Source organism: Parasteatoda tepidariorum, chromosome 2 (genome assembly GCF_982258835.1).
Source record: "Parasteatoda tepidariorum strain Cologne lab strain chromosome 2, Ptep-v5.0, whole genome shotgun sequence".
Classification (NCBI taxonomy): Eukaryota; Metazoa; Arthropoda; class Arachnida; order Araneae; family Theridiidae; genus Parasteatoda; species Parasteatoda tepidariorum.
Genome location: NC_141756.1, coordinates 26,461,665 through 26,473,720, shown reverse-complemented (window position 1 = coordinate 26,473,720; position 12,056 = coordinate 26,461,665). Strand labels below are relative to the sequence as shown.

General features: G+C 29.3%; 2 protein-coding genes across 5 annotated transcripts in view; both read left to right on the top strand.

The window, feature by feature from the left end:
- LOC107445053 (uncharacterized) overlaps window positions 1–12,056 on the top strand; it is an 88,988-nt gene that overhangs the window by 68,221 nt on the left and 8,711 nt on the right. The window lies entirely within an intron of this gene.
- Window positions 9,568–11,582, top strand: LOC139424956 (uncharacterized). The gene has a single exon (XM_071177302.2). The coding sequence runs from the start codon at window positions 9,731–9,733 to the stop codon at window positions 11,216–11,218; it is 1,488 nt and encodes a 495-aa protein (XP_071033403.1). The 5' UTR covers window positions 9,568–9,730; the 3' UTR covers window positions 11,219–11,582.

Genomic DNA, 12,056 nt, shown 5'->3' with positions numbered 1-12,056 from the left:
GAATCCCCTTGCTTTCGGACTAACAGTAGAAGATTTTCGTGGTTTTCTACTCCATGCAGCAAAATGCTGCTTTGTTCCATCAAAACTTCCTCCTCGAAGGCAAATTTCTTCCATTACTTGTTCTAAAAGCTGCGGAGTTGAACATCAGTTGCCGTAAACCCAGAATTGGGTCGGCTGTTCAACGACGGTTGTAAATAAAAATAAAATATTATGTGACATTACTTTTTATAATTACTAAAGTTCTGCCAATATCGTCAAATCTTAACAAATAACTCAGCCGATTTCACTTACGCATTATAGCGCGTCATATCGCAAAAAGTCGCTATGGGGACGTGAAAAATGCGTCTTCTGGGAAATTTAATTTTCCATCTCATAAGGAAATGGAATACTATACTGTTTCTCTGTTAAATATTCGCATTATATTTTGCGAAACAAAATAAAAAACTGAAGTACTAAATTTAAATATGTAAATGAAATATATTGAGCGAAAATTTATTTTAAACATAATTGCTTAAAAAGAAGAAAAGAAATCTTGCTATAGCAAGATTTTTTTTTATATATAGCAATATTATGCTATATATAGCAATTATTGGGTTGTTCAAAAAGTAATTTCGTCTTTTCCTAAAGGACTTAAAATATGTTTTTTTACCGCTAACTTCATACTAAAGCCGCATAGTCATTGTATATTTTATCAACTGATGAAACAAGGTTTGCTTGTAAAAAAAAAAACTCGATTGATACTACACAGAAGTAGTTAAGTAGAAGTAGTAGTGATTTCTAGTTAAAAGCTTAGTAAAGTATCTAACTTAAATTAAGACTGCTTATACCTTATAAACGATAAAGAGGTGCAAATATTGTATCTACACACATTTTTTCAATAAATATTTTAAGCAAGATTTGTACATAGTAGTCAATTTATTTAATATCTTTTTTAGCAAAACATATATATCTTCAAATTTATAAATTGATTTAAATCAGTTTGAGTATGGAGTTTTGATAGAAATCTGATTTTCTGTGCCTTACAAGTAAATGAAATTAAATAATACTATATCGCGATACAAAATACAAAAATACTATATCGCGATGCAAAACTGACGATGCATCACGATATATAATTTCTAATATCGCCTAGTCCTAGTCATGACTATTCGTTTTGAGCTCTTTTGGGTAATTTATTATATCGTGATAATTTTATTTTATTGATTGTTCAGATTGCTTACAGTCAGAAACTAGCAGAAATTAATTATTTTTTATTAAATATCAGCTTTCTTTAATTTTTAATAAGGAATAATATTTTATTCTAAATAGACAAATTGTTCTTTCTATTACACTTAGAGTAAGATTTTCATGTGTGGAAAACTTTAAATTGCAATTATGAATAATTAAATAAGTTTTCCATAATTCCTCCTTCACCATTTTAACATAGTTAAATCAATTGCTGTCTTATAGGTCTCGCCTAAAAGTTTCTCCCCCACCTGAATGATTGATGGAGTGGGCGGAGGAACTCTATTGTAAAACCGCACCTGTTCAAGTAGATCATTACTCGCCAAATCTTTATGATGCCAACGACGATAAAGGGTCTCAAATGGAAAACTGATTTACCTCGTTTTTGAGAGACATAGTTGATTAATTCTTCCTTTAGTGGGAGAGTGAAACTTGCGGAATTTTTCGGATGCACAAGGGATTTTTAGGGATTTGAGTAAAAACATTACACGACATTTCCAAGTGTTTTTGTCATGGGTACCGTTCAAATTACGAGGGGGGGGGGAACTCCGATGCAAACTTTTTGAAGATTATCTATATATACCGTGTGTCTTCGTATATTTTTTATACTTAAATTTAATACTGCATTGCATTATCCGATTGAAAATGCTGGGTATAATCAAACTGTAGCATTTGAAGTGAAGATGCTACCGTTCATAAAAGGTGCTTTATGAATAGTAACATGATATTACCATAAAAGATGCTTTATGATTAAAATTTTCTTACTATGCTATATTCAAAAAACTCATAAACATTAAAAGACTCAATTAAAAAGTTTTTATTACAAAATAATAAAAAAAAAAATATTCGTGGCACTTCAGTTTTATAAAGCAATGCTTTCAATTTATTTTTCTTTTTTTTTTATCACAATGCTTTTGTTGCTGTTGATTCATTTGTCGTCGTCGTAAAATGTTGGCAAAAAATTACAAAGGCAGCATATTAATAATCTATGGACGTAAATTGGAGACTAGTGTCCGTTTTAAAAAAAAATTCTGATGCTCTAGTTATAAGCAAAAATATATTTAGGTATTTTTTAATTATAAAAAACACTCGAATAGTTACTAGAAATTCGTATAGATTATCAGGAAATAACTTGTGTATTTCTTTTAAAAGCGTTATTCGAAAGTTTTTTTTTAAATTTTTTTTATTTTTTATAAAATTGTATCAATAATTCTTGCTCAAAAGTATATCAATAATTAATTTTGTAATTTCAATAATGAATAATTGTTTTTCTTAATTTAAATCTAAATAAGGGCACATTTGAAGATTGTTTGGAAGTGTCATGTTTATAAAATTTTAATTTTAACGCAGTAAAAACAATGGTGTTTCATGTTGTATTTCGTAATCAAAAATTATTAAAATACTAAATATAATATTTTCACTTATTTTGACTTAAATTATTCTAAAATAATGAGAAAAATATAAAAATTCCAGTTAAAAAATTAACGATTTAAAATATTGTAGTGTAAAATAAGTGAAAGAGTAAGAGTGAATCAGTACAGGAATAAAAAGTATTAAAAATTAACAAAACAAAAAAAATTTCCTATATAAGCACCTGTTATATTGGGTCTGGGTTGATAAGGAGTTGAATTTCCAGTTTTGTTTGTAAAAGAGGGGAGAGATAACACCACTATCTTTATCACTTTTTAAGGTTGGCTCCAAGCAAACAAAATGGCTCAGTTTGAGTATGTCGAATCAATTCTAGGTGGTAAATTAGTTTTATTTAATGAATTTTTATTTAGAATAAGGATGAAACACAGAACGAAAATCTATTATAACGGTATTTCAGATGATTGCAAAGCTTCCTTAATTCTAGAAAATGATCATATAATACGTCATAAAGCTCAGCATACCCATGCCCCTGATAAGGCGCATGGGTATGCTAAGCTTTATAGCTGTGCTGGTTTATCAAAATTTGTATAGCATATAATTATTTTTAAAAAAAAATACCTATTTCAAACAATGTCAACATCTTTGTTTTTTCATTTGTTATTACATTTTGCTAATGTTCTTTTGTATCGCCATTTTGTTCTCTTTGATGCTCGTCCAGATACTTTATCCTCTTTTAATAGTTCTGATTGTTCCACGCAGTTAAACTTTGTCTGCAGTAATTACTTCCTTATAAATACCAGTTTTTTTGGATTCATTAAATTAGAAAGTTATTTCAGATGTTCTGAATACCCGCCCGTGAATATTCCCCGATAGGCCATTATTTTTTTAATCGTTTAATAAAAGTCGTCAAGTCAAATTTACCAAATATTCTAAATTTAAAGGGGAGAAAAAATATTGATCCTATGTGAAATGGAATTAATAGTAGTTTACATATTCTTCAGATTACTGAGTATACAAGTCAATCAAATAAAAATTCAAAAATTGAAACAAATTACAGTTTGTGCATACATTCAAGACTATTTTTAGTGCTTACGAACCTTTACGAATATTTTGTGCATTAGAATAATCTCTAAATATCTCTCAAGAGATAAAAATTACATTTTTAAAAAAAATCAGAAATTATTAATTTTTGAGGTCTTTTACACCCTTAAGATGGACACTTTGTCAGTGATCATTTGATTATAGTCTATCAAAATTAATTTAATGTGACTTTAAAATATTCTTAGAGATATGAATGATTTACAGTGGATTATTGATAGACGCTCTACTTCCGCATGTTTGTGCGAGTAATTATTCAACAGAGAATACAACTATTGAGTAACAATAATACATACTGCCCTACAATGATGGGCGAGACACTTTCAGATTTTGACATTTTCATTAATTTCTCAAGAAATACTAAGATTATTTTATAACTTTAGAGATACTTAGGTCATTCGTAGGGTTTAATTTAGCAATAAAAATTTAGTCGTCCAAGGGCCACCTTGGTATTCATTAAATTGTCATTAAATTTAATATGGTAGACAAATTTAAAAAAAATTTAACTTTACAATTGTAGATTTTTTTTATAGTACACATGAAAAATTAACAAAATAATATTAATAGAATTAGTAGTACAATATCAATAGAATTATCACTCAAGTAACGCAAACTTAGTTCTTAAAGACCTTTCACAAAAAAATTAGTTCTGAAGTTAAGGGTTTCCTTGTCTTCTGAGTTTGCTTCCATGATAAAATAGCAATCACATGGTATATCTTTTCCCTAATCTACATGATGATTAGTTTGGAGTGGAGACGTGATTTTCATTACTTTTTAAAGTAATGAAAATTTTACTACTGCATTAAATTCTTAATCACCTGTTTAATATATAATAAATATATAAAAATGTTAAATGGTTGAAAATGTTAAATATATAAAAACATTTCTAAAATTATTCCCCTCATGCATAGAGTAAAAAAACTACTTTAAAAGCTCATATCTTGAGAAATTTTTAACAATTTTTTATATAAACTTAAAAATAGCAATTTCAATAGTAATTGAAAATAGTTCCGAAAATTTCGTTGATTATCTGCGGAGTTATAGCCCAAAAAGATGCAAGAAAAAATTACTATTTTATTAAAATTTTAAGTATGGAGGGGTTTGCAAACAACAACCAAAGTTACCAATGCATATTAAAATCTTTTATTTCATCTATCCATCATCAATCTTTTTTTAACCTTTCATTCAAATTAATTGCTTTATTTTTTGGCATAAGGTGTTCAAAAATACTTGTTTTCGTTTGTAATTCATTGCTGTTCTTTGAAAGCTCATTTTTTTTAAGTTTGAGAAATTTCATGACCTAAACACGACTAAAGTATTTCTTGAGAAATAATTCTAATTGGATTTAAATTACTTTCTTTTAATTCTGCTATTCAAACTTTTTTCAATGTCTCTTACCTCATAAATTAGTGCTCCAGTTTTTATTAGATTTTTTCATGATTCAATGTTATTTTGTGACATCTAATAAAAACTATAAGTTCAACTTTACTTTTAAAAGAATTTTAAAAATATAGTTTACAGGCGTTGTTTATTGGGATATTCTATGTGTAAAAAAAAATTTCTGTACCGTTTTTTTTCTTTTTGTATAATATATAATTTCATTTAAATTTAAAAAGATTTTTGGATTGAACAAATTGATTTACATTCCTTCATTTCGTATGACAAAAACCAACTAACTATATTTAATTTATTTTAGTAAAAGGTGATTTTTCTGAAAGCTAATAAATTGTCGAAAAATTTATTTGCGAAAAAGAACAACTAAGTTTTTAAAAAAAAGGCTTCAGGATCAAGATTTTTAAAAAAGTAAGAAAAAAACTTTGGATTTGGGAAAAAAAAGAGAGTTAATTATAAAACCGCATTTAACAATGTTGTGCTCAATAATAATAAATAAAATTGACGTGAAAATATTTTGTTAATACCATTAAAGACTATTGAATGATTTCTCAGTTCTGTACTGAACATGAATTTAATTTAGTTCTTTAGTTCGCAAGTCTGTATCACGGCTTGAATATCAATACATAGAAATAGTTTCAATCATTATCCCATAAAATCTTGAGAAAAATAATTATTTTTTCTAATTATGTTTTAACGTTGCAGTTACTATATTATGTTAAATTCTTATATGTGTTGCATTTTCAAACCTCATTCATACAGACGATAAATTTTATGGTTTAAAATTATTAATCATAATAATAACTTTATGATCGATTTCATTAAATTTAATTGACGTAATAATTATACTCAATGAAAAAGTAGATTTGAACTACAATTAAACAAATTCTTAAAGATTTCAAATATTTCTTTAATGCGATTGTTAATAACGACTTCCAATGTTTAGAAAAAAAATTTCTGATAATTGAAATTTTATTTAATTTTATAGTTTATTTAAAATTGCAGAAACACTACATAAATCTATTTCAATTCGCTAGACTAGATAAGCTATTCATGAAATGGCGGTAAGTCAAGGTACAGCTCTTTCGCTTCTTTCATTCTTAGAAAATTTTCCCTCTGATAGCTAAGACTTTTCCCTCTCATGACTAAGACTTCCATCTCACTCTTGCAAAGAGGAAAAATCCTTCTTCATACCAGGAAAAATAGTAACCTTGTTATAAGAAATTCGCCAAGAGAAAATATCTATATCATGCCCAGGGAGTATTAAGCCAAGACCGTTCTAGGGGGGCTTTTTAACGCACCTGAAAGCAATTATCCTTATCTTGACAGCTGAACTTTGGGCGAGGTCTACAATGAACCAAATCAATTTCCTTTTTGAGTTATCTGAAGTGAAAGTATTAGAGTCTGATAAAAAATTTTTGTAATTATTTTATATTTCTAACAATAATCAACTGCGACATTGAATACGCTTAAAAGCAATATTATTCAAATAATATTGCTTTTAATTAATATTGCTTAAAATTTTTATAATTTCAAACAAGTCTATTTTTGATGCTTTTTTTAATGGCTAGGCCAAGATGTTTACGCACATTAAATAATATTTCTATTTAGAATCGTATAAAAATAAATCGAATAAGAAATATAGAATACTTTATTTCATATCGTTTGCTAATTCGGGTTAGGAAGCTCTTTACCGGCACAATATTGAAGCAGGAGAATAATTATAGTTCTTCAGAAACAAAGATGTCTGCAAAGAAGTTATAAAGTGAATGGTTTTTACTTAAAATAAACTTTCGTGTCAAGAAACAAAAATCAATCAAATCGGATGGAGAGGATCCTTGATCAGCGTAATATCTTGTTTTTAGGATATAACCTATTTTAATGTCATTTTAGAAATAAAATCTTGTTTTTTAAAGTAATAAACAAACAAAACCAAATATAATAAAATAAATTAATTATAAAATAAATTAATAAAAAAAGTAAAAAGGGCTCACGATACAAACTTTAAAAGAAAGTTTTGAGATTTAGTTTTTGTTTTAACCATTGAAATTATCAGCAAATGCATTAATAAAGCAAACGTCTCAGTAACGTAGCTTGTGATCTTTTTTTCCTCAGAATATGAGAGTTCTCGAGAATCATATACACATTTTCCAGGTACTTCGGCAGCAGACGACTACAAGCAAATATACCGGTTGCGTTTTACGAAAGAGCCATTCCTTCCTCTAAACTTACCTCTTTGGCGATCATCATTTGGCATATAATGGGGCGAAAAAGAGTGCCAATCTAGTAGGTAATAAAACCTAGACTTCGTTGAGAGTATTGTGATTGATCATCCCCATGCCCATGAAAAGGGGGAAGCAGAGACATTCGGTGAAACACCCCTGACACGAAATTTTTCATTGGGTGCACTTTCAAACACGGAAAGTGAAAAGCAAAATTTTCGACATATTTTACTTTTTCTTACTATCCAAAAGATATATGTTCTGAAGGGAGAAGATGGATTGGCAGTACACCAGTTACAAAACTGGTTTGCAACCACGCCAGTTTAAAGTAGACCAGTAACCAGCCAGTTTAAAGTAACAATAAGACCAGTAACTCCTTTACGCATGGGCAGACACGGAGAGTGCCCTTGAAAATCTTACTTTTTATAAATTGAATGAGAAAAAACTTTAAAAAAAAAAAATTATTAGAAAAAACACCTCCATCTATTTTTCTACGTTTCAATGAAGTTTTTAGGTACTCAACTCTCACTTACTGTTCAATTTGCACCTTCAAGTCTTAGGTAAGTCATAATGTCATTAAAAATGCTTGACCACCACCAACTCTAGGATTTAAAATTAATTAAATAAAGTAATAATTGGGTAGCACTTGGTACAGTATTTTTTAAACTGGTTATGGCTGATGTCCATTGAAAGATGTTTTATTAACTGCCAAGTTAGACAAAATATTTCATACCATTTGATTTTGTTTCTTGATTTGTTATACCTTTATGTATCTTTAATTTAATTATTTTAATTAGCTTCCATGGTTTTGAAAATTATTTTATTGTTTAAGAATTGCAACTGATTAGAATAATTTTTTTAGAATTATGCATAGTTGAAAATTGTTTTATTTTATGTTCATTGAGTTTGGGACAAAAAAAAAATGTATTTAAATTTGTTAAAAGTATTACATATCTTAAAAATGCTTTATTTCATGTGTGGAAGTTTTTTTGTTTGATTTCTAACAATATGACATATTATAGAGGCCCAAAACATATCTTTGCCCGGGAGCCTACATACTATTAAGACGGCCCTAAATTAGACATTCATTAATGCAAACTGGCGAATAACACAGGGTGCGTAGAGTTTTTAAAAAGTGCTTAAATGTTGCATATTTTCGATTTTTGCTTTTTAAAGGCCCTTAAAGGTGCTTTTTTCATTGGGTACTTTTAAAAAGTGCTTAATTTCCCCTTTTTCAAAATGAAATTTTTCGTTTACTATGTTGATTTTTGCTTCGAATTATGCAGAAAGACACAGTTCACATTGTTCTATTCAACGTTTTCATAATTAATTCAACTCAATCTATTTCGACTTATAGTCTGTCCGTAGCGTATGAAAACGCCTTTCGTTTTACGTGATTCAAAATTTCATGATTTTTGACAATTGTCAAAAACAATGCCAAAAGGTTTATTATTATTATTATTATTATTATTATTATTATTATTATTATTTTGACGTGACGGTTAAAGCAAGATAAAACCGTCGATTGTCAAAAACTTTACAACCCTGCCTAATTATGATATTTTTTAAAGTGCTTAAAAATATTTTTTAAAGTGCTTAAAAATATTTTTTGAGTGCTTGAAAAGTGCTTAAAAGGTGCTTATCTTTTGTTGGCTACGCACCCTGTAACATCTTGTGAGATCACTTTAAACGATCTCAAAGCTCGTCTTATGGGTTCTTTACGTTTTTTCGGAAAGAAATATGTGTTGTCGCGTTGACGTCTGTGATTTGCTTCTCAAACGTCAAGAGGATAATCCATTTTTGTAGTGCATCATCACTAGGGACAGGAAATGGGTTGTCTACAGCATTTTTCACCCTGTACCAAATTTTTTACCTGATGAAACCTTAATTCTAATAAGGCGGTCAAAAATCCCCTGGACCAGCTTTTTGTCAGCAACGAACGAAAATTTTACGTGCGTTTAATCATTCTTAGATCAGGAAGATGGCAGGGATCAGAATGGGTAATATATGATTCAATAAAACATTTATTCTCCATTAGAAAATCGCGTTTCATTTTCATTTTAAAAAGAAATGAAATTACTCTCTAAGCAACCCAATAGTTGTCTTTATCTTGTCAGCACGCATTCAAAATTGTTAAATGGACTGCTCTATTATCTTATCTGAGTGTCTTCGAAAGTTCGATAAACAGAAAATTTCCGTTTCTAAAATTGAGATAAAAACAGTTAGTATTATTATTCAACAACAAAACATTGATTGAGCGTGATTAATGATTTACGACTTACCTTTTGCATGCTATATGTAAAAATCGATCATCTGCTGGATTTTGATTGACGGACTTAATAAGAATATACAAAAATTAATTATAAGATCAATAATTATAATAATAATTATTATTGATAAATTAATTATTAGATTACTAAACAATGGCTGAAGTGGAATATAGTCAATATATATTTACGTGGAAAATTAAAAACTTTTTATCCTGTTACTTCAAATATGGTGAATGTATTGAAAGTCCTTACTTTATTATGCCTAATTTACCTTTAGAAGAATGGAATATTAAGCTATATCCGAAAGGAACCGACAATATTATTGATTCAGCCGACAAGATTTCTCTTTTATTTCGAAAGAAGGGTAACTTGAATGAAGCAATTACTTTAAATGTTCGAATCGAAGTGGTGGACATAAATTGCTGTGTTTTGATGAGTGAGGAACGTAAAAACTGTAGCATGGTAGCAAATTATGTTTGCTGCCCTGTCTGTTTCCAAACCTTTGAAATGTTATGCGAGCTTCTGAAAAGTTGGTCCTATGACACTTTAACCATTCGTTGTACCATAACACAGAATGATACAGAAAATAAAATACTATCTTCAGTGTCATCCGAGGCTGTGACTGTTATCGATGTCAACCGATATATTTTCAAGTGGGATGTGTCAAATACTGAATGTTTCGACTGGTCTAAAAGTATGTCCGTTCCTAATTCGGCAATGCCTGCCTCGAAAATCTCTTTGAGCGCACCTAATGAAGGCATTGATATCAAGATTCAAATGTTGAATGAATCTTCAATACCCAAATCAGTTGTATTCAGAATGATATTTCAAAGTATTTCTGGTGCCAGACTTGCCTCTAAATGTGAGGTACATTTGTTCGACTCTCTAGACTTCTGGCAGTTTCCAACATTTGTCAATAAAAAAGATTTGTGCTTTGGAAATTCTTCACCTTCTTGCTGCAAATATACTTTCATCTGCGAATGCAATGTCACCAAGAAATCTTATAGCTCTACTTTTAACAGTTTCACAATCAACTCCTTTGTGAAAAGCGAAACTACAATGCAGGACGAAACGTGTTTTAATTCTTCTCTGCGTGAAGATTTTCGCAAGCTTTTCCTGAACAAGAAGTATTCAGACGTGAAACTTAAAGTAGGCGAAAAAGAATTTTTCGCCCACAAAAACGTTCTTGGAATTCGATCTCCTGTGTTTTCAACTATGTTTGATCAAGACATGCTTGAAAATCGAACAGGTGTTGTTGATATTGAGGATATGGAAGAGGAAACTGTGCAGAACTTATTAGAGTATATTTATACCGACGAATTGAATGATGATATTGATGACAAAAGTGCTTTAAGACTTCTGTTGGCAGCCGACAGGTATCAAGTGCTCATTTTAAAAGACAGGTGCATTTCCATGATTATGTCCAAGTTATCCGTGGAGAACATATGTGAAGTGATTGCAGTGGCAGATTTGATTAATCAGGAACATTTAAAATCTTTCGCGTTAAGTTATATTTTTGAAAATGTTTCAAGAGTCTTATCAACCCCCATTTGGTTTGAGTGGGTTGGTAAAAATATGAAATTAGCTACAGAGATAATGTGTGAACTTTCTAAACATTTCGGACGCGAGAAAAATGATTAATTTTCTACCTACTGTGTTATTTATGAAAGTGTTTAATTTGTTTAAATGATCATTTCATATTCAGGAAATGAATAAAAATATTTTTTCACCAAATGCAATGCAAAATGTGTTTCAAAGGATTAACTAATTATAAATATGATATTGGTTGAAGAATATTTTGCAATATTGTCTGCCATTTATAAAAAAAATATATATCTGTTTATACGTGTTTCTTTTTATGTTTTTTTTTTCCTGCTCTTCTTTTGTGTATAACTGTTGATAAGATTTGTGGTGCAAGTGAGTACTTAGCTCATTATTCCCATAATATAAAAAAGTCGTTGATTAAGTTTTTATGTACAGTGCGCAAAATAAAAATAAAAACACAACCTTGAATTACTTTTGATCTAATGATAGGATCATCACATTCAAATACTCAATCTTGAGGTTCGAGGGAGATGACCTTAAATATGCAAATAATTAGTATTAATTAATAACTAATAAATTTTTGAAGTTGCGAAATCAGACACAAAATCGTACTTTCTCTGAATAAAAATTCCTATAACAACTACGACGTGCATTATTTGTGATGCCCGAACTGACTTCCGGCAGGTGAAAAATTAACGTTTTGTGAAGCCCGAGCTGCTTTCGTTTCTACTTTAGGATACTTAATTCACTATTTTCCTAATAGATGGCATTAATAGTCCTAGTGTTTCACGGATTACGACTTCAGTCTAGGGAAGGAAATGTGGGTGGGGTTTTTGGGATATACCATACTGTAAAAGATTTGTAAAATTAGTGCATTGAAAATCATATTGTTGTGTTTTTATATTATATTATACTAGTTATATTATATTTAGGT

What these genes read in the sequence shown, in the direction of transcription:
- LOC139424956 (XM_071177302.2), top strand. Translation starts at nt 9,731, where the DNA reads ATGGCTGAAGTGGAATATAGTCAATATATATTTACGTGGAAAATTAAA.